The sequence below is a fragment of the Stegodyphus dumicola genome, chromosome 2 (genome assembly GCF_044657685.1).
Source record: "Stegodyphus dumicola isolate Sdum_Otavi_A_Nest chromosome 2, ASM4465768v1".
Taxonomy (NCBI): domain Eukaryota; kingdom Metazoa; phylum Arthropoda; class Arachnida; order Araneae; family Eresidae; genus Stegodyphus; species Stegodyphus dumicola.
The window spans coordinates 10558687-10579925 of NC_140769.1; the positions used below are offsets into that span (position 1 = coordinate 10558687).

The 21239-nt window shown below is 33.2% G+C and overlaps 1 protein-coding gene across 3 annotated transcripts in view; it reads right to left on the reverse strand.

Annotated features, from left to right (window-relative positions):
- Window positions 1-21239, reverse strand: part of Hr51 (photoreceptor-specific nuclear hormone receptor 51) — a 118776-nt gene that overhangs the window by 33397 nt on the left and 64140 nt on the right. For 2 of the 3 annotated variants that reach the window (XM_035369389.2, XM_035369388.2), the window contains exon 4: window positions 8488-8691. The exons of the other annotated variant lie outside the window; for it this stretch is intronic. In XM_035369389.2, coding sequence (XP_035225280.2) covers window positions 8488-8691 — 204 coding nt within the window. The remainder of the gene's footprint in view (window positions 1-8487; window positions 8692-21239) is intronic. 3 annotated transcript variants of the gene reach the window in all.

Genomic DNA, 21239 nt, shown 5'->3' on the forward strand with positions numbered 1-21239 from the left:
AGCGGTTGTCCTAACAATGTACAGTTTGCTTATATGGAATCGTGCCAGACAGCCAACAACGTAAACCGCTATACCAACCACGGCGATCCAAAAAGTTGGCATAACTGTTGTCTTGTGACTTGTCTCTTAGTAAAATCACAACACGTCCACGAATTTGATTAGACGTTAAGCACCAGATCACATGATTAACACACCAGATCACTATCTGTTTGACTGCTCGCACACAGGGAATTCACATCACAAAAAGACCAACTGCAATCAATATGCCGACATGATTCAAGAACGCAATTAAGAATAAATATGCGCTCAGCCGCATTAGAGACTGCACTACCATTGCTAAAAGCATTGCTGGCAGCCTGGAGTGACTTCTTTTCTTGGACACCGTGCCGTCAACAGCCCGCTCTGTACATATATTAATTTACTTATATTACTTATATTATTATTTACTTATATTAATTTAATGTCTTGTGTTTTTTTTCGCTGTTTTTAATTATATTTAATCTAATAATTAATCCAGAACTCATTTAATGTATTCCACAATTTGTAATGTATTTGATCATCTTTACATCTGTACCTGATTATTATAGCACATCAGTAATATAACTGTATGTCTAACATGTACGATAAGAATGAAAAGTGTTCCGCTTACTCTCAGCAGTCCCCGCCATGCACCTTCTTTCCATGTTCTGATTCTTACTTCAATGTTCCTCGTTTCGTGGGCAATCCCCGGACGACACAGTACTAAGCTCTTTATTTATATTTATTCATGTATTTATTTTTAATTCCAGCGACGAGATCCAACAGGCTGAAAAGCACCTAACCCAGTGGGCCAGTTGTTCCGTCGATGGTGAAGAGAAAGAAAGACACTATGCATTAGAATGCTAAGCATTTTATTACGAATTAGACACTAATTACGACGAACGAATTACGATTTTAACGAATTAGACAGTAAGCATTTTATTCACTTTGGTCAGTCTTGTCCCAATTTTGCGGAAAATTCCCTCGGGTTACAGTTCAAAGGACTCCAAGCCCTCTTTCCTTAACACCAAACTCCTCCAGCGAACTTTCAGCCCACCATATATTTTATGTGCCTCCATTCCGCAAAGACATTATACACTTACAAACATCTAAGGCTTCTCCAGAATTCCAGACCATGACGAGTGATACGGTACCAGCAAAGCTAACAACTAATGGTGATCAGGTTGGCTGAACCATTTAACCGATGAATGATAAAAAACTGAAAACGGAGTTCATCCTCAAAATTGGGAAAGATTTGCACAGTTAGTGTGGGGGACTATACCTGTAGGACAATAAAGTTTTGGCGTCTTGCCCACTTCTACCTCTATCTGTACCTGAAGTCAAAAGTAGTTAAAAAAGCATTAAGATGAATATGAAATTCACTAAGAAAAGCGAAAGAAATTTGATTCTTTGCCGTGATTCTGACGACAGAAAACTGCACGACTTCCGAAACTAAAAGTATGCTTTTCTTAGCATCTAAGAATTATAAGATAATGACAAGTAAATTTTGTTAACCAGAAAATTAAGTGATACATAAATGGAAAAAAAAGTGTTTTTCAGCTTTAAAAAATTGTTAATATCACAGATATGTGCTTGTCGCAATCACAATTTTTTTCATTAATGCTTCATGGACGTGATCTCTGCTCTCATAAAATATAAATATAAATTACAGAAATATATTGTATATTCATTTGTCCAATTAACAATGGCAGAAATAAATTAATTTTAGTAAAATTAATTTTTGCGTGCCAGTATTTCTAAAAGACATTTTCAAGAATAACACCAATCCAAAACGGGCATTTTGAGTAGCATTCGTTTTGCCATTTACAATATGAACTTATAAAAATTGGTAGTTTTTCTTACGCTCAATGTGAGACGGCGGAACGAACTGGCTGCATGCAAAGTTGTTAGTCCAAAGGAGCAATTTGCGTCGATTCACTATAAGCTTTGTTTCACTTTTCAAATTGTTGCCACCAAATATTATCGACCAGTATTATATTTAAAGAAATTAAATAATGAAGAATATGCGTAAATGTATGTATGTTTCTCTCACTATGATAAAACAACTGTTCCTAGAGCAACCTAGTTTTGAATAAAGTAATCCTTCTGGCAATATGGGCATCTGGAAGCCCCAATTTGAAATTTGGAATTTATTTTATATTCTATTTAATATTTTGTAAACCTTTAACGAATTTTTGATTAACAAACTCAACTCGAGGATTTCAAAGGGAGCAATGGCAACGTTGTACAGAAAAAAACATTTTTATCTCCAGCGCGCGAGACTGGTGTATCGGAATATTTTTTATTTATTTATTTATTCTTTTTTTTTTTTTTCCCTGATATTTAATGTAAGAACCATCCAGCAGCTACTGTGAAGAATGCCCGAAAGCAAACCCAATGATTATCAGTATATACACATTATTAATTGACTTACCTAGCATAAACTGAAAACTAAATTAAAGTTAAACACAAATCAAAACTAAAGAGCGCGAAATGAAGAGCAGTACATGAATAATGCAAGATTTACTTCAATTTACACGTTATTTCTCATGGTAAATCTTTCCTTCGCTTCTATTGCTCCGTAAACTTACTGCGTAAGAGTAACTAAAAGAAGTGAATTTTAAATAGGTGCCATAAGCTTAGTTTTTGAAAGGAAATAAGCAGTTTTAGCCTGCAAGTTGAAACGTATGTGTCGTTGCCTATTGATGCTGTGAACTAACTGTGACTTTGTTTCAAATTACATTAGTTAGTGGTGTAGAAGAGTTAAGTTATCATGCTTTAAATTTAAAACTTTGTTTTGTAAATAATTGAAATAATTGTTATAATTCATTGAGGCGGTGATTAACTTTGTCAATTGGTTTAGTTCTGCAGTTTCGAGTTTAAGTTCAAAATAAACCCTTTAGCTGTTTTGCATTATTGCACTTACTCACTAATCCGGTACTGAATGGTAGTCTTTACCATTGAGTCCCGGACCACCGAGTAAGTAAAATAATGCAAAGCAATTAAAACGTTTATTTTAAATGATATTCGCCCGGCAACCTCCATTGTTAAATTGGTGTTTAGATGAAGACAAACTGAATTTAACTTTATAAATACAATTGATAAATAAAGTGATATGCATGTGATTTCATGCATTGTATTCATTTATATTGTGTTAATTATCTTAGGTTAACCATTTCCGACACGCTACCTTTTACAGTTGGAGTTTTGATTTATAAAAAAAAAAAAAAAAAAAAAAAAAAAAAAAGGGGGGGGGTAGGCAGTCTAATTAGGCCTAGAAAAGTATACAGCTAAAATTTTGTGAAGATTGCACTTATCGTTTTAATTCTGTAGGTGTGCCCAAAGTGGCACACTCATTGAATAGAGCTTCGAAAAGAGTGCTGAAACGAGCATTGTTGTCAATGAACTGATCTATGAGATGCGGGGGAAAAAAGAATACCTCTCAGTTGTCTTGGATGATCGGTGAGCCCGGTCTGGGCACACCTAGGGTTCGCCGTTTGATTTTCGGCAAGATTTCAAGGTAAAAATTTAAAACTAATATAGAATAAAGACATTAACATAAAGCAAAAAAAATAACATAGAAATTTCTTTTTAAACAATTCCTTTTATACCCTAAAAAAAATCTGGAAGATTTCTCTGAAAAATGAGGGTCTTAAAAAACTAAACATGGCTAAAATATAGGGACTGGTTTGTGTTGAGCTGCGATCTACTATAAATAAAGAAGGTTCAAAGTAACCTATAGTAACCTATAAATCCTTTTTCATTCAATTTTTCTGTGCGTAAAGAAGGAGATTTTTAGCTGTGTCTAGACCGGACACACTGTGCTGCAAAAGGTTAAAAATTTATCGCTGTGAATATTTCTCTGAAATATATTTAACTTCGGGTATTTATACAAAAATCTATTAAAACATATCTGCCCTCCTATTTAAAATAACTTTTTAAACCAAATTTTTTAAACAATGTGTGAAAAATGTGCTTGATATAGATTTGAATTAATCGTTCTATTGTTCTAAAAATAATGCAAATATTTTGTTTCTATTTATTGACAATTCTGGGAATTATAATTTTTCGGTTATCAAAATTACTTATACGGTTATCAATGTTATCAAACGAACGGACGTTATGGAAAATTCCGTTTGAAGCTCTTAAGAACTACAAATATTCACAAAACAGCGAAAGATAAACTTCCAAATAATGTTAAAAGCACCTTTATTACACACTAAACATTAAAATTTCATTTTTCAAGTACTAAAATAACTTTCAAGTGCCAAATAAATGCGTGCATTTTCAATATCTAGCATTCTTCTTTTTAAAATCAGTAAAGAAACTACCTTGTATTTGGCGTAGATTTAGACAAAAAAAAAAAATTAAAAAAATCTGAAATGTTTCAGATTTTAAATTACGTCCAAAGGGGCGATTTTTAACATTTTGTGTGTTACCTTTCTTTATTAAATATCATGTTCCTCGCACTTAAACCATAAGATCCAGTGCAACAGCAATATCGCAAAATAGTTTTAAAACGAGCATATCTTTAGAATTTCCGATACAGAGACTCACGCGCTGGAGTGGAGATAAAAATGTTTTTTATGCACAACGTTGCCATTGCTCGCTTTGAAATCCTTGAGTTTGTTAATCAAAAATTCGTCAAAGTTTTAAAAAATAGGAAATCGATCATAAAACAAATTTCAAATTTCAAATTTGGTCTTCCACATGCTCATATTCGTTGGAGGATTACGTTATTCAAAATTCGATGACTCTATGTACCGTTGTTTTATCACAATACGAGAAATATACATACATTTATGCAGATTTGTCATTATTTAATTTCTTCAAATATAATGCAGGACTCTAACATTTTGGGGCAACAGTTTGAAAAGTGAACCGACATTTATGAGTCCGACGCAAAATGCCAAAACGAAACTAAGAAACTAATAGTCCTTCGGGATTCAAATCCCTTTGGACTTAACTTTGTCTAAATCTACGCTAAAGACAGGGTTGTTTCTTTACTAATTTTAAGTTTCACTTTGGGGGAGTGTTTCTCTCGTGATTTTATTCTACTTCTTCTTACGCTCTACGCCCGAGTTCCAGCCAAGGCTGTTTCAGTCAGCTTCCGTCATCTTGACTCATCCCAACACCACAGTCCTCCACCTATTGACAACCCACCAGCGGCCGAGCGGTAAAGTCACTGAACACTGGTAGTTCGGTGCGAGGTTCGGATCCCGCGAACGGGCTGACTGCATGGGCGTTTCCGTGGTTCTCCATGTGTATACGAGTCAGTTTCCCTTAGAAAGTCCTCCACGAAGGCAAGAAGTTGTCATTTTTATTAATGCATGTAATGAAAAAAGTCACCTAGAACAAAATCAGTTTAATTTATACTTTTTAGAACCATCAGTTTCTATATCTTGCTATTTCAAGATAAAATAATTTCTACGCTCTTAAGTTGAAAAACGAATTCGAGAATATTCTCGTATATTTTATATATTTATGTAATGAAAGCCCAAATTTTGGAAGCACTGCATTGGGAGTTAGTTCCACGCACTTTTTCTGAAGAATTTGCAAAATGAAGTAAGTACCATATTCTGATACCTGATGATATCTAACTTTCGATGATGAACTTGCAGATACTTTTTCCATTGGAATTCTAGGCAGCAGGTACAAAAATGTCATGATATAAAATGAATGATTTGGAGATTGGCGGTGGCGTAACAGATGAGTAGCGAAGAAACTTGTCAAGGCAAACATGTCCGGATTCAAGATAACTTTATTATTGAGGAAAACAAGTCGGGATTCGCAATTTTTGGTTCACATACGGACGAGCGTCTTATGCGCTCTACATTTTTGTTAGATCAGCACATATTCCATGAACAAAGAAGGCAGCCGCAAAGCTTCTGGCCAGGAGGAAAGCTTAAGCGAAAGTGACGCATCAGTTCATAGAAAGAAAGGAGGTAGTTTTTAGTTATGGTTTACAATTCGGTGATTGGTCAAGAGGCATCTGCATTAAGGGTTACGTAAGATCGCATGATTAATTTGAATGACGCAGTTTAGACTTAAGCGCTATTTTTAAGACAGACAGATGAAGTTCCCAAATGAAATAAAAAATAAAAGAGGTTATAGTGAATTAAAGTTCGCTTTCATATTTTTTATCTTACACTTATATATATTAAAAGAAATTTAGCTTGGAAAAGAGCAAATTTGCTTTACACTTTTATTTATCATTTTCCTGCGCCAGTACTCAATTAGTTGATAAATTTTAATGCATATTACCTATAGCAAACTTTTCCGAATGGCGATTTGCGGAACGCGATTTCATATACATGCGCTATGTTAATTGTTTCCATTTAATTATATTTTCAACGCTAGAATTTCATTCATACGTGGTTCACCGTTTATTCAACATCGAATGCTCGCTGGCAGAAGGCAGTGAAGGGCTTGCAGGTATGGAAGAAAGATGAAGGTTGTAATTGAGCCGATATTTCAGTTTGAGTACTACAGCCCTACTAGCGATTTATGGCTACGTCTGAAAATATCATGACCGAGGTGAAACTTGTGAAGGTTAAAACAACCTTTTTATGAAAGTGAACTTTTAAAAGGCACGACTTGTGCTATAAATAAACCACTACTTGTGGCGATATAAATTAATCAATAACAGGCACTCACATTTAAATGTACATAAAACTAGTCTAAGACTACACAGGCAATAAATAAGTTATAATCCGGCTCAACTAACTTTAGCAGCGGGTACGTTTAAAGCAAATGCAAAAGCCGAGATAATACCTTTCAGACAGACATGGCAAAAGTCTTATCAGCCCGGCGTTACTGCCAGCAACTGTCTCTTTCTCTCTAAGACCCAAACACCCAACCTAAATACACTAAAAGCTAATTTTCATTCTGGTGAGGAATACGATAAGATAAAATAAAAGTAAAAATCATAATAACTGGTTAATTAACATAAGAACCTTACAAGAAGAAGTTAAAGAATTAATGGAGAAATGACGAATGAAGAATTGGATAATCTCAAAACACCAGCCGACAGTAAAAAGAGTCGCAAAGAAGAATAACATAACGTGCATTTAATTTACAGGAAGTTAAACCAATTGTTAAAAAACGATAGAAACTGACTGATTTTGCAAGGAAGATTGACTCAAACGAAGAAAGAAGAGGCCACTTTATGAGAGGTACTGAAAAATTCCGAGATTCTTACCGCGAAACATTTAAAGAGTTGCGCCGGTCATTATCCGAAGCAAAATTTGTCAGCTTTCTATTTAAAAATATTTTTCATTCGCACTTATGAAGCAGTAAAAAAGTCGTTTCAATTAATATTCCTTTTTAGCCCAAAGGAACAGTTCAGAAGGGCTATTAATTTCGTTTGGGGACTTTGCGTTTGTTTAACTATAAAAGGTTCAAATTGTTGCCGCCAAATATTAGAGCCCTGCATTGTATTTAAAGAAAAAAAATAATGAAGAATCTGCATGAATGTATGTATGTTTCTCGCACTGTGAAAAACACAACAGTACCTAGAGACATCCAGTTTTGAATAGCGTAGTCCTCCACTCGAATATGGGCATCTGGAAATCTGAATTTGGAATTTATTTTGTTATCTGTTTCATATTTCATAAAACATTTATGAGTTTCTGATTAACAAACTCGACGATTTCAAAGCGAGCAATGGCAACAGTGTGCGGGGATAAAATTATCTCCAATGCGCGAGACTGTGTATCGAAATTGTAAAGATATGCTCTTTTTAAATAATTTTGTAATATTGCTATTGAATTGAATTTTATGGTTTAAGTGCGAATAACATGATATTTAATAAATAAAGGTAACATACAAAACGTTAAAAAAAATACCCCATTGAGCCTAATATAAAATCTGAAAGATTTCAGCTTTTTTGGGGGGGAGGGGGTATTTCCCCCCCCCTTTTTTTTTTCTTTTTAATACCAGCAGTATTTAAATATTTTTTAATTGTACAAACTCTCTTCATCTGAATTATATCTAACACATTTTTTCCATAGAGAGTTAACTTTTGCCGAATGCGATTTTGCAGTGATCTTAATTTATTAACGACTGACCCCCCCCCCGTTTGACAAGGGTTTACTGTATCTCTCAGTTTTTGCTTCATTTATATCGTATATAATAAATGCAACATTATTTTAATCTTCCAGTTTGTTGGCTTTAGAGTTTTAGAGATGTTTATAATATTTGATAATAATGCACTACATCCTCATCAACTGCGATATAAACATGTATACTGCCAGAGTCAAGCTCCTTGCGTGAAAAACTTACAAGGCTGCGGGCTACAGTGCTGAATCAAATTTAAAAAAAAAAAAAAAAAAAAGAAGTAGGGAATAAAACGGGGGAAAAAAGTAACGAAAGAAACTATTTGAATATGAAAGAAAAGAAAAAAAGACTGTGAAGGAAGAGCAGTAGAAAAAGGGAGGGAAAAAAATGAGGCAGTATTGTTCCCCTTACCTTCCTTGTGATCGTGGTCCCGTTCGATCTTGGCACGAGCGGCGTCCGCTAATAGGTGGTGGACGCGATGCGACTGCGGGTAAACTCCGACAGCAGCTACGGTCGCAGCGACGCCGTCTCTCAGCAACCGCTCTGACTCCATTTCAGACAAGCTCTCCGGCCGGATGGTAGCCGTATTCCGCGGCTGCCTCTCGTTCTGCACGGCTGTGGTGTGATAGCAAAGTTAGTCGGAAGTCTTCATTTAGCTTCCATCATGCATGTCCAACAGGTTATTCAAGAAAACACTTTTACACTCACAGAGCAAAAAATACAATCACTCACACAGTTTTTATGCTCACAGAACCTCCTATTTTTACACTCACAAATGAAAAGATCACTGGAACAATCACTGAAATATAAATGGCTGTAACTAAAGCTGAAGAAATTAAGTATATAGTTTATTTTTATAACGGAGCAGCTTACTTTCATTGCATTATTTAGGGCTATGTTTATATATTCCGCATTACTTCACTGCTGCGGAAAAAAAAAAAAAAAAAAAAAAAGAACTCCCACATTCCCTGACATCATCTGTTATAACTGCTGCTAACTCAAGCATTTTTCACTCCTTTTTTGTATTTTCTGTAGACAGTTTTGTTTCACTCTGATGATCTGTGATATTTTTTGAGACGCCCCAGATAATCGGAAGTTAACTATGCATTTAAATTTTAATAAGATATGGAAGGTGCATTATGTAATGAGTATAATTAACATTTTTTATACAGAACATACCTTCTTTTGATAACTGCCCTCTTTTGTATACTTCTATTGATAGCATATATTTTTTGTTTGCAATAGTGAACACGTATACTTAATGGATATTTAATACTTAATGGAACATATATACTTAATGAATAATGTATATTAATTAAACATGTTTACTTGATGTATACTTCTGTATACTTAATACTTAAATAATAAAATTGTAAAAACTTAATCATAGCATGCTTTCTTTTGTATACTTTTGTTGATAGCATGCTTTCTTTTGTATACTTTTGTTGATAGCATGCTTTCTTTTGTATACTTTTGTTGATAGCATGCTTTTTTCTCGTACTTAATGGCGGAACTGTTTTCTGTCATACGGGTATGTATAACATATTTTTAGCTCACTTAAATCATTGAAATGAATTTTTCCTTAAGTATCCTGGACATTCGTCAAAATTTTAAGGAAGGAACCGGCGATAAATAACTATATTATTAATTTTTTATTTAATTCCTTAATTAAGATTTCACAAGTAGATTATAAAATACAATACCGCATCAAAAATATCTGAAAATTTTTATATTTTAAATATTGCCCCAAAAGGGCTTTTTTATAAATATCGTTATCAGTGGAGATTATAGATAAAGATTGCCCAGGTGGAATAGCGAAACATTTTAGAGTACTTTAGATGAATATGCATTTAGACTAACTTAGGAACGTTATGTATCTTCTGTACGTTTAAAAAGCGAAATAAATATATAATGTAATTCCATTAAAATATCGAATGTTTTTAATTAGATATATCATGAATTAAACACATTTATATTGAAATCAATCAAATTAAAAAATTAAAAAATAGTACTTTTAAGAACCTCTTCTATTGTTTTAATTAGTTTTGTTTTGTTAATTAATAACAGACAGATTAAATATGACAGAATAATATCTTACTTTTTCCAAATGGCAACAGACTTGAATGAAAACTGAAACAAAGCATTAAGTGAAACAACGTAAAATCGTGTTTTGTGATTTTAATACCCCTTTTGGGTAATAAAAAATTCATGTATTATGCATATGCCGGGTAGGACACGAGAAACTTTATTTGCTTTGGATTCGAATTATTCTGGGCCCTCCCGGTACTTTACACGCTTCAATACAAAATAAAGACACATTTTTTACTGGATCAAGTTATGCCATCATCGTTTATCAGTACTGCGCAGTAAAAGAAACACTTTTCTCCCAATATATTCAAGCGCTCCACAGAAACACTCCTGCAAAAACGTACATTAGAATACAAGCCAATTAAGAAGATATTTAAATAGCTGCATTTCAAAAAAATAATAATCATCGTCTGTTTGATTTTATAATGTTAAATACATTGTTCTGACGATATTGTTACAGTAAATAAAAATTGCAGTTTTCTACTCCTTTTACTATAAACGTTTGCTACTAAAAGACTACAGTTCTGTCAGAAGTTCTATAACATACTGCTTTATAAATTTAATTCTTAAAAGTAGTATATACTCATGCATTTTTCTATTATAGATTTTTTGATTTCGGCCGAAATATTGGTTTTGATTCAAATTGTAAATAAATGCATACAACTTTAAAATAAAAATTATTAGCCCAAAGGGCGTTAGCCCAGAAGGGCTATTAATTTCATTTCGTTATTTTTGCGTTGATTCACTATAAATGTCGGTTCACTTTTCAAATTGTTGCCACCAAATATTATCCCCCTGTGTTATATTTAAAGAAATTAAATAATGAAAAATCTGCATCAATGTGTGTATGTTTCTCGCATTGTGATAAAAACAACGGTACCTAGAGCCATCGAATTTTGAATAGCGTAATCCTGCGCCGAATAATATGGTCATCTGGAAGCCCTAATTTGGAATTTGTTTTATTATTTATTTCATATTTTGTCAGACATTAAAGAATTTTTGTTTAACAAACTCAACGATTTCAAAGCGAGGAATGGCAACACTGTACGGGAAAAAAAAAAAAAAAAAACTCCAGCGCCCGAAGCTGTGCATCGGGAATTCCAAAGAGATGCTCATTTAAAAATTATTTTACACTATTGCGTTGAACTGAATTTTATAGTTTACGTGGGAAGAACATGATATTTAATAAATAAAGGTAAGACACAAAATGTTAAAGAAACGCCCCTTTGAACGTAATGTAAAATCTGGAAGATTTCAGATTTTTTCAAGTTTTCATTTCACATACCATTAATATTTCTTTATTACAGCCACTTTTAACAAAAAATAATTATATCAGTCTAAAGGTAGGAAAATCGTAAAGAAATAGCAGCTAACTTCATTTTTGAATGTGTTCATTCAGAAAAGATGCATAACGATTGCTAGTTAATGTTCTAGATTAGCTTAGAACCTTCAATTATATGAAATATCTACAATAACAACTTGCTTTCTCTACAAAGCAGTTTGTTTGGGTATTTAATATGAAAACATTGCTATATGAAGAGTAGAAAAAATTATGTTTATTGGTTTTATTTATTTTTTTCCAGGTTTTCAATTCCGTGAAGAAGGGATTCTGAATGAATCATAACTGTAATAATGAACTAACGTAGCTCAGCAGAGATACATTTATTCATCTGCCATGCAGCATCAAAGCTTTAAAAATCTTGATTAAGGTTTATGTTTATCAACCGATGCTGTGTACCGCTGATTCGTTTGTAAACAACAATTGCAAGGCTACTGTTCTGTTATCGGGATCGGATTCAGATATCACTAAAACCTGACGATTTGGCGAAAATACGAAGCATAAAAATATTTACGATACTACCGAGATATTTACCACCACGTTGTTTTTTTTTTTTTTTTTTCCGAAATAAAAATAGACTTTCGTCCAACTTCAACAATATTACCAGTGCGGTCTACATCTTAATGCATGGCCACAGACATCCTTTTATGTAACTGTTCCAGGAGGCAACAGTGCAATGATTCATATCAAGTTCTCATCAAATTCAAGGGATGTTCATTCTAAACACTATGAATAAAAGAAACTCATTCTCGATCTTTCAAAGCAACTTTCAGAATGTAATCCTTCTTTTCCCCCCTCGGCACGTTGGCTCGGTGTTTCCTGCGAATTGAAGTAGATCTTCCTTTTATGGTTTTTCTTGCACTTGTTTTCAGAGTGAATAATTTTTCGTTCCTGAAGAAATTGAATGGAAAATGTTTCTTCATTAAAGAAATCCCGAATTTTCATACTTATGGTAAATACGGTAACAGTAAAAACAAAAGTTACCGTTAAATTTTTAGAATTTGAATTTTTGTTGCCAATTTTGAAAAGACATTCATTTACTTGTTTTAAAAAAGTAAACATTGTAAGGAATTTAAAAATAAACATTGGAGACTTCATATCAACCAATCTTTTGGCGAGTTTAGCAAAACATTTGGCGACCACTCCGGTCCCGTTAACAGAACAGCACCGTTTGGAGGTTCGTTTAATTCAACAAGTAATTATAGACAATCTTGGAATTTTGCAAGGTTATAGCTGACTCTGTGATCAGTTCTCAGAAGATTCATGCATAAACAAATACCTAAAGAACGATCTTTCTTTTCAAAACACTGCTCGTCAAAATCTTCGATAGAATGCCACAGAACTTAAATGGATCTTCTTATACAGAAATGGTAGGCTTCCCTAAGAAGTAGGACTGTACGCCCGTAGGTCACTGATTTGGCCTATAGTTGATGAACAGTCGACGCCGAGCTTGGAAGCAACGAACTATAGAATATAAAGGCTAGAATGGCGAACAGAGGCGATCTGATCTGTTCACAGATGAGCAGAGATTAAACGCACACCCCGATAATCAAGGCATTCCCATCTGGCGCGAGAGAGGAATGCCAAGTAATCCTTTCCTTACACAAGAGCCATCTCCATTTTATGAAGGTGGAATTTTGGTTTCGGGGAAAGACTAAATATTATTGACCAGCATATGGGAAACTATACTGATAACTTAATCACAATTGTTCCAGTAACAGTCACAAAATATAATAAAAAATCTGATGTGTACACCACATGACTTCCTTATACGGAATACTAAATTATGCGCATTTTTTCTTGAATTACATTGAAACTTATTGAACTGAATTAAATCTACTTCGCCGATAGCGCATATAAACCATAACTGAATATATGCACTCTTTCAAATTCACTATATTTGTTTACCATAGCGACACTCTGGCGCTAGGTTCACTCAACAGCGTTATATTTCGTTCATATTATAACTCAGAATGCACAAAATTTATATCATTTGAAGAATTATCTAATCGCTGCCACATGTTCTATTTAAATACTATAATAAATCTAGAAGTATATATAAAAGCAATTAAGCAAACAAAACAAAAAAAGAAACAGTTTTCACAGACGATTGAGTATTTCTCATTCAATTAATTCAGTTCTCACTTCGTGACAAAGCAAAAATACATAAAAACTCAAAATATATGTATTAAAAATTACGAAGTAAATCTTAAACACTTATTTCCTCGAAAAACTTCCAGAAAGGATTAAGCATGATTTGATTCGCAATAATAAATGAAGGCGTTACCTTTGTTGTTGCGAAACTTAGTCTCTCTGGATTGGCAACAAATCTACTATTCTGCTGTTTCAAATGTAAACAAATATGTCCGCCAAGTAATTTAAAAATTAGGCTTAATCGCACTTAAACAGATTTTAAATTGTTGATAATTCTACAAATATTGCTTGCAGATTTACTAAAGGCATAAAAACCTTAACCGGAAGATAAGAACAACATAATTCAATCATTTTTAAAGTAAAAAATGCACAATTTACAAACATATAAGAGTAAAGAAACTGAGCTCAATGAGCCGGGTAACAGAGTGGATATATAAATATATGTACATACGTTTGGTGCGGCAGATTGCAACCAAAATACGAGGTTCATTTCTACATGTTATAGCAGTCCTATATACAAAATTTCAACTTTCTGAGGCTACTCGTTTTTGAGTTATGCGAGATACATACATACGAACGTACAGACACCACGAAACATTCTCTTCAGAATTCATTTCAAAGCAGTTTTATAATTTTTTTGGAGGAAAAGAGTCTTTTATTCTGTCCTTACGTACAGAGATCACGCAAAACATCGTTAAATTGTGTTCGATAGCGGTCAAAATGGATATTTTCGTTGAAATACGCTGCCTGAAACTTTTCGCGATTACAATACTTCCTTTTTACTTCGTACAAGGAAGTAAAAACTTGAGATTTATCTCTCATTTTCTGCTACTGCAGTTTAAAAAAAATTATGAAAGACATTAATAAATGTCGCTACAATGTACAACTGATTGCACATATTCTAAAAGATAAAGATGCAGGATGTGTACACTAGCCCACTTTTCTCCAAATTTAAATCCAACTAAACATGATTGGGATATGATAGGAAGATGAACTGCATGCCGTTGACCAGCACTCTCAATCCCTAATGGCACAGATGATTAAGTTATTTGAATACATCAAAGCACACACGTGTTACCTGCCTAGGGGTGAAATGCCTTCCTGAAGGATTTTTTTTTCAGGAAAACTGTCTCGTATTCGAATTACACATGAAAAAATATCGGAACCCAAACTGTAGCTGGCCTCTTTGTCTATTATTGAAGCCAGGAGGAAATTCAGCAGTCATAACCACTCAAACACTGGTGATGCCCTAATGAGAAGAGAAGTGCTAATGAACGTGTCCTTGAACAGAAATGGGGGAGAATGCTACAAGATCCTTTGAATTACGTCATTTCATTGATGCAAAATATTCCGCGCTTTGAAAGGACTCATAAATTCACTTAAACATTTTGTTTGTTTGTTTTTCGCTACCAGGAGTCTTCAAGGTACTTTTGCTCATTTGAAATATAAATTTTAATAAGTTGAATTTTTACTTCCTTGTACGAAGTAAAGGAAGTACTGTAATTACAAAATATTCCGGGTATCATATTTCCACGAAAGTATCCATTTTAACCGCTATCAAATGCAAGTTAACGATGCTTTATGCTGCTAGCGACAGATTAATTATTTATAATAATATTTATGGTGAATAACTAATTTTGGATTAAATTTATATATTTTATATATTATATAATTTTGGGTTCTTCTTCTTCTTCACAATATATCTGATAGAAGAAAAAAAGAAATATACCGATTAATGAAAGTTAGTACTTTAGTTACAGATATTGAAGAATGTAATTGATATACACAGAAAAAAGTTGTCTAACCACATATCAAAAAAATATATATACACACACACATAATAATAATAATAATAATCTGAAGGCTTTCCGATTTTATATTACGCTCAAATAGGCGCTTTTTTAAGGTTTTGTGTGTTACTTTTATTTATCAAATATCATGTTCTTCGCACTTAAGCCACACAAATTTCAATTCAACAGCAATATCACAAAATAATTTTTAAAAACCATATCTTTAAAATTTACCATACACAGTCTCGAGTGCTAAAGATATTTTTTTCTACGTTCAGTATTGCTTTGCTCGCTTTCAAATCGTTGAGTTCGTTAATCAAAACTTCGTTACAGTTTTACAAAATATGAAATAGATAATAACCCAGATTCCAAATTCGGGGTTCCAGGTGACCATATTCGGGTGGAGGATTACGTTATTCAAAATTGAATGTCTCTAGGTAGTGTTGTTTTTCCACAATGCGAGAAACATACATACATTTATGCAGATTCTTCATTATTTAATTTCTCTAAATATAATGCAAGGCTCTAATATTTGGTGTCGACAATTTGAAATGTGAAACGCCGTTTTATAGTGGACGTCGCAAAATGCCAAATCGAAATGAATAGCCCTTCAGGGCAAATTGCCCCTTTGGGCTAAAAAGGGGAAAAAAAGGGGTAGTTCTTTATCTCTCATTCTACCAGGTCGATTTACGAAATTTAACTTACGATTTCATGTCTCCAAAACGCGACATAATATATATATATGTCGTATTTTAATTGCGTAGAAGGAAACCGGTACTTATAACTTGAGGCTGTAGACAGGTCTGTGTGTAATGATAACAAAACTGGATTTTTACCAATTACCAATCTTTATTTTCGCACATATCAAATGATTTCTTAGTAGATAAGATATTTCTAGATCATAAGCAATTACAATAATTTTATATACACTTTACGCCATCTTAGAATAAGAGCAAAGGAGGACATGGCAGCATAGAGTTGTTGGCATGGCGGAAGTTAGGAAAAGGAATGACGTAGTTGCTTGCGAAGACTATGATGCATAAGTTCAGCTAATCTGTGATGGGCTAATTTTAGGTTGTTATGTAACATGGAAAGATCTCGAATTTGGGAGAACAGATGAACTTGGGGGGGGGGGGGAGACACCAAATTTAGAAAAGTTAATTTTGAGGTTGCCAATCGTTTCTTAAAGCAGCCATCTTGTTTTATTTTATCTTATATGTATATATATACATGTAAGATAAAACATATATATATCAGATTTAGTAAATACATAATGAAATTTTTAACTAATTTTTCACAAAGGCCAAAAATGGAAATTCATAGCCAGTAAATTTCAAAAAATCCTTTAAATATAGAATAAGAATTCTAAAAATGTTAAAATTAATTTAAAATAATCCATTACGAAATTTAAAATAATGCATCATAGGAAAAACCAAGTAAAAAACAAAAAGGAAAATGAAAGAAGGGGAATGAAATTAACTCCGAAATAATCGGAATAAAACATTTTTATCTCCAGCACGCGAAACCATCTATCGGAAATTCTAAAGATATGCTGTTTTTAAATATGCTCTCGACACGTGTATATGTGTGTAAATGAAAAGAAAACGTCGCCCCTTTGTGTGCAATATAAAAACTGAAAGTTTTCATATTTCAGTAAGTTTATTTTCATATTTCAAGACTTTTTTTAATGTAGCCATGATATTTGGGGGAGGGGTGCAGAGTGTACGTATTACAGTATTTAGATGGGGGGGGGGACTAATAAACTTAATAAACTTTTGCAGTTGCACCTAAAATTGCTTGAGGGAATCTATGAAACTGTTCTATATGCAATTGTTTTTCTTATTTAAAACTGCTTTAAAATGAGGCTCTGTCAGCATCATAAAATAATTATGATCGTTTAAACGGTGCTTATAGAAATGAATAACGAGAAGCATATCAGAGGCGGTTTATATAGAATGAGTAGGCTTTCACATTAAGTTCCTACTAGAAGCGAAAATACTACAAAACTAGCATTCGCTTGGTTAAACAACAACAGCAAAGAAAAGTGAAACAGAAAAGTAAGAGAAAATATACCATTCATGAATCTGCTAATTTCTGTAGAGTAATGAGCTGTGGCTTTGGGACAAATTAAAATGCATCTCATTAAGCTAATTCATCGCAGGAAGTAGCAGGTGATGTGGTACACTCTGACGTGCAGGAAATGTCCATTTCCGTTGACAACCTTGCACACTCCCATATGACACTATCTGAGCATTCTGATCAAATGCATCTGCCCGTGCTTGTTGCTCGAAACATCAACAGCTCCTCTATAATTCAATTTCTGCTGAAATGACTGGTGGCCGGCACGTTGGGTCAATTTGCTAGGAGTGCACAATTATGACGAGGATTAAATCTCATTTTCGGCAGCCGTGACAAGAACAAGTGGATTGACGGAAGTATAAACTGAGGCATTCGCTTGTATTCCTTTAAATAGGAATATAGATTTAAACAGTTTATATAGGTGAAAATTTGGAAAAATAACCGTTTTCTGTGATTTATCGATATTTAAAATTAAATACTTTTTGAAAAAGATGCATGTATGTAACCTTTACGGATGTAATTGTTATTTTTTTATTTTATCTGTAATGATCAGTACCGGATAATATTGTTGAGTCATTAGGATTTTTTTTAAGAAGGAGATGCGAAAAATGTGCAATGCTCTTCCCGGGACTCGAACTTGGACCTCTCGTACACGCGCCAAGTGTGCTACCGTGACACCACGAAGGCATGCGGAAAAGAGAGATAAAATACCTTATATACTTCCCTTTTTAAAGGGCGACTACGGATTATGGGATCCAATCTTCAAATCCTGGTGGTGAAGAATCATTATTCACCACCTTTTTTTACTTCGGTGCCACTGTAGTCAATGTTTCAGAGATTTTTTATTAAAATAATTTAATTAAATTTAAAATTTTATTTATTCAATATTTATGAAAACATACACAAACAATAATAATAATGACTCAAAGGGAAAAAATTCCAATTTTTATTTATTCTTTGTCTGAAATCTTAAGATTGGTATCTGCAAGAAATTTCTGTTGATTATATTTTGTAATTTAAAGTACTGACGGCTAAATATTAAATTTACAGACTAATATTCATTTTAAATTTCTTTTAAATAATTATAATATGTTGAATTAACCATATAATAACTTATTTTTAACTTAAACTAAAATTGCAAAAACTTATCAAGTAGAACAAAACTTCAGAATAAATAATGACAACCTATTATCTTTATTAATTTTTTTTGATACATACAGAAAAAATAATGTATTTGTAAATAATTATAAAATTCTTTATTTTGTAGAGTCTCTCCTGATTTTGTAAGACTCCTAACTAAGACTTTCAACGAATAATCGCTAAGTCTTTGAAAATATTACAAAGGGCACTACCAGTGTTTAAAAATCAGCCAGCATTTATGGCGTGAAATCAAAAGTAGAATTTAAAATTAAAAACTAAATCGAAATCTTTATTAGCTAAAGGCTGCGCAGAGATATTTAAACGCACAAGTTGGCTTTAAATCTAAATAAGTTTGCGTGACAGCACAATCTGCAGCAATAAAGCATCGTCGTAGATAGGACAGCTTATCGTAGACTAGCAGCTAATAGCGTGGCTTTCAGCAGGCAGAATACGCTATGATTAAAACAATATTCAAACCCTCACTTAAATACACGCGAGCTAATTTGCCAGAGGAGGAGAAAGTTGACAGTACAGATTCGTAACATAAAAGAACTGGTTAATCGACATAAATTAATTACAATTTCTTACCACAACTTTCAGTTACACCAACCCATGGCGTTTCAATTTTTGTAAAGTTTGTAACTTTAGAGAAACACTAACGAATTGTAGATGCGTATCGGTCAGTCTGGTTCTTCTTTTTTTCAACCCAAAGGGGCTTTGTCCCTGCAGGACTATTGTTTTCGTTTTGCGCTTTTGCGTTTAATCACTATAAACGTCCGTTTCACTTTTCAAACTGTTGCACCCAATGTTAGAGTCTTCAACACAAATCTTCACAAATCAGCCTGCATTTATGGCGTGAAATCAAAAGTAGAATTTTAAATTAAAAACTAAATCTAAATCTTTATTAGCCAAAGGCTACGCAGAGACATTTAAACGCACAAGTTGGCTCTTCACAAAAAATCTACATGAAAAATCTACATAAATGTAGATTTTTCATTATTACTATTTCTCGCATTGTGATAAAACAACTGTACATAGAGCCATTGAATTTTGAATGACGTAATCCTCCTACGAATATGGGCATGTGGAAGAAATTCCAAATTTGAAATTTGGAATTTGTTTTATTATCGATTTCATATTTTGAAAAACTTTAACGAATTTTTGATTAACAAACTCAAGGATTTCAAAGGGAGCAATGGCAACATTCTACGGGGGAAAAAACCGCGCGTAACTGTGTATCGGAAATTCTAAAGATATGCTCATTTTAAAATTATTTTGCGACATTGCTATTGAACTGAATTTTATAGTTTAAGTGCAAAGACCATGATCTTTAATAAATAAAGGTAACACACAAAACGTTAAAAAATGCCCCTTTGGACGTAATTTAAAATCTGAAACCTTTCAGATTTTTTAATTTTATTTATTTATTCTTTTTTTAATCTATTTATTAATTTTCAATTGCAAAAAAAAACTGTTCACATATTCAGAAACAAAGCGATTCTTCTTACTGCAAAAATTCGTAACTGAATGTATTTATTCATCTTAGCCGCCGAGATGGTATAGTGGTTAGGGAAACGTGACTGAGATACCGAAGAGCCTGGGCTCGAATCCCGTAGAAGGCATGGGTGTAACTGTCCGTCCCTCCACAGGAGGCCACCATCGGCCTATAGGTGGGCCACCTATTAGGTGCCTCCACAATAAAGAGACCCTCACATTTGGCCTTGTATAAATTAATGGACTGTGTTACACTGTAACTGTTCACAATCTGCCATTGGAAAAAAACGTATTTATCTTTTGAAAACTGCGAAAAACTCTATAAAATCCGTGTCTTCAAATCTCTGAATAAGATTTGTACCACAGTGTAATTTAATTAGCTCTATCTGTAGGTTTTCTGGGTCGTTACGTTCATTTGGTGATGAAAGCAATGTCAAATTTGACTCAAAATCATTCAAATCTTCAATCTTTCTTCAGATTCTTGCCATAATAAATAATGCACTCTTGCATAATAAACTATAGTAGTTAATTTACAGAAAATGTACTCGCAGCCCATGCAAAACTGCTTTGGGGACCGCATGGTGCCCGCCAGCTGCCAGCTTGTGACCATTGATGTAATCAACAGGTAAAGAATATAAGATTTTATCTTCTTTCATTTCTGATTATCTATTGTTTTTAATTTCTGATTTCTATGGATTTAAAATTGTTTCGCCTCTTAAGCTGAAATCTACTTACAAAGATTAGACGGCAACTTCTTTTCAAACTTGTAATATTTAAATTTTAATTTCTTAAATATTTTCCAATATTGTTGCATTCTTTTGATACATGTGTATTATGAATTTTATTATAATTATTAAAGCGACTGTTAATAATTGATCAGTTTTAAAGAGAAAAAAAAACCTTCAGTAAATATGCCAAATGTGCTTGCTTAATAATCATCAAATAAATAAAATAAAACTTTTTATTCCACTCATTTGTTTGCGAATACTTTTAGCGGCATATATAAACTGTTACAATGTTCCAGCAATTGATTTCTTTAAAATATTAATTTCAAACCTATTAGGTAAACAAGTAATTCG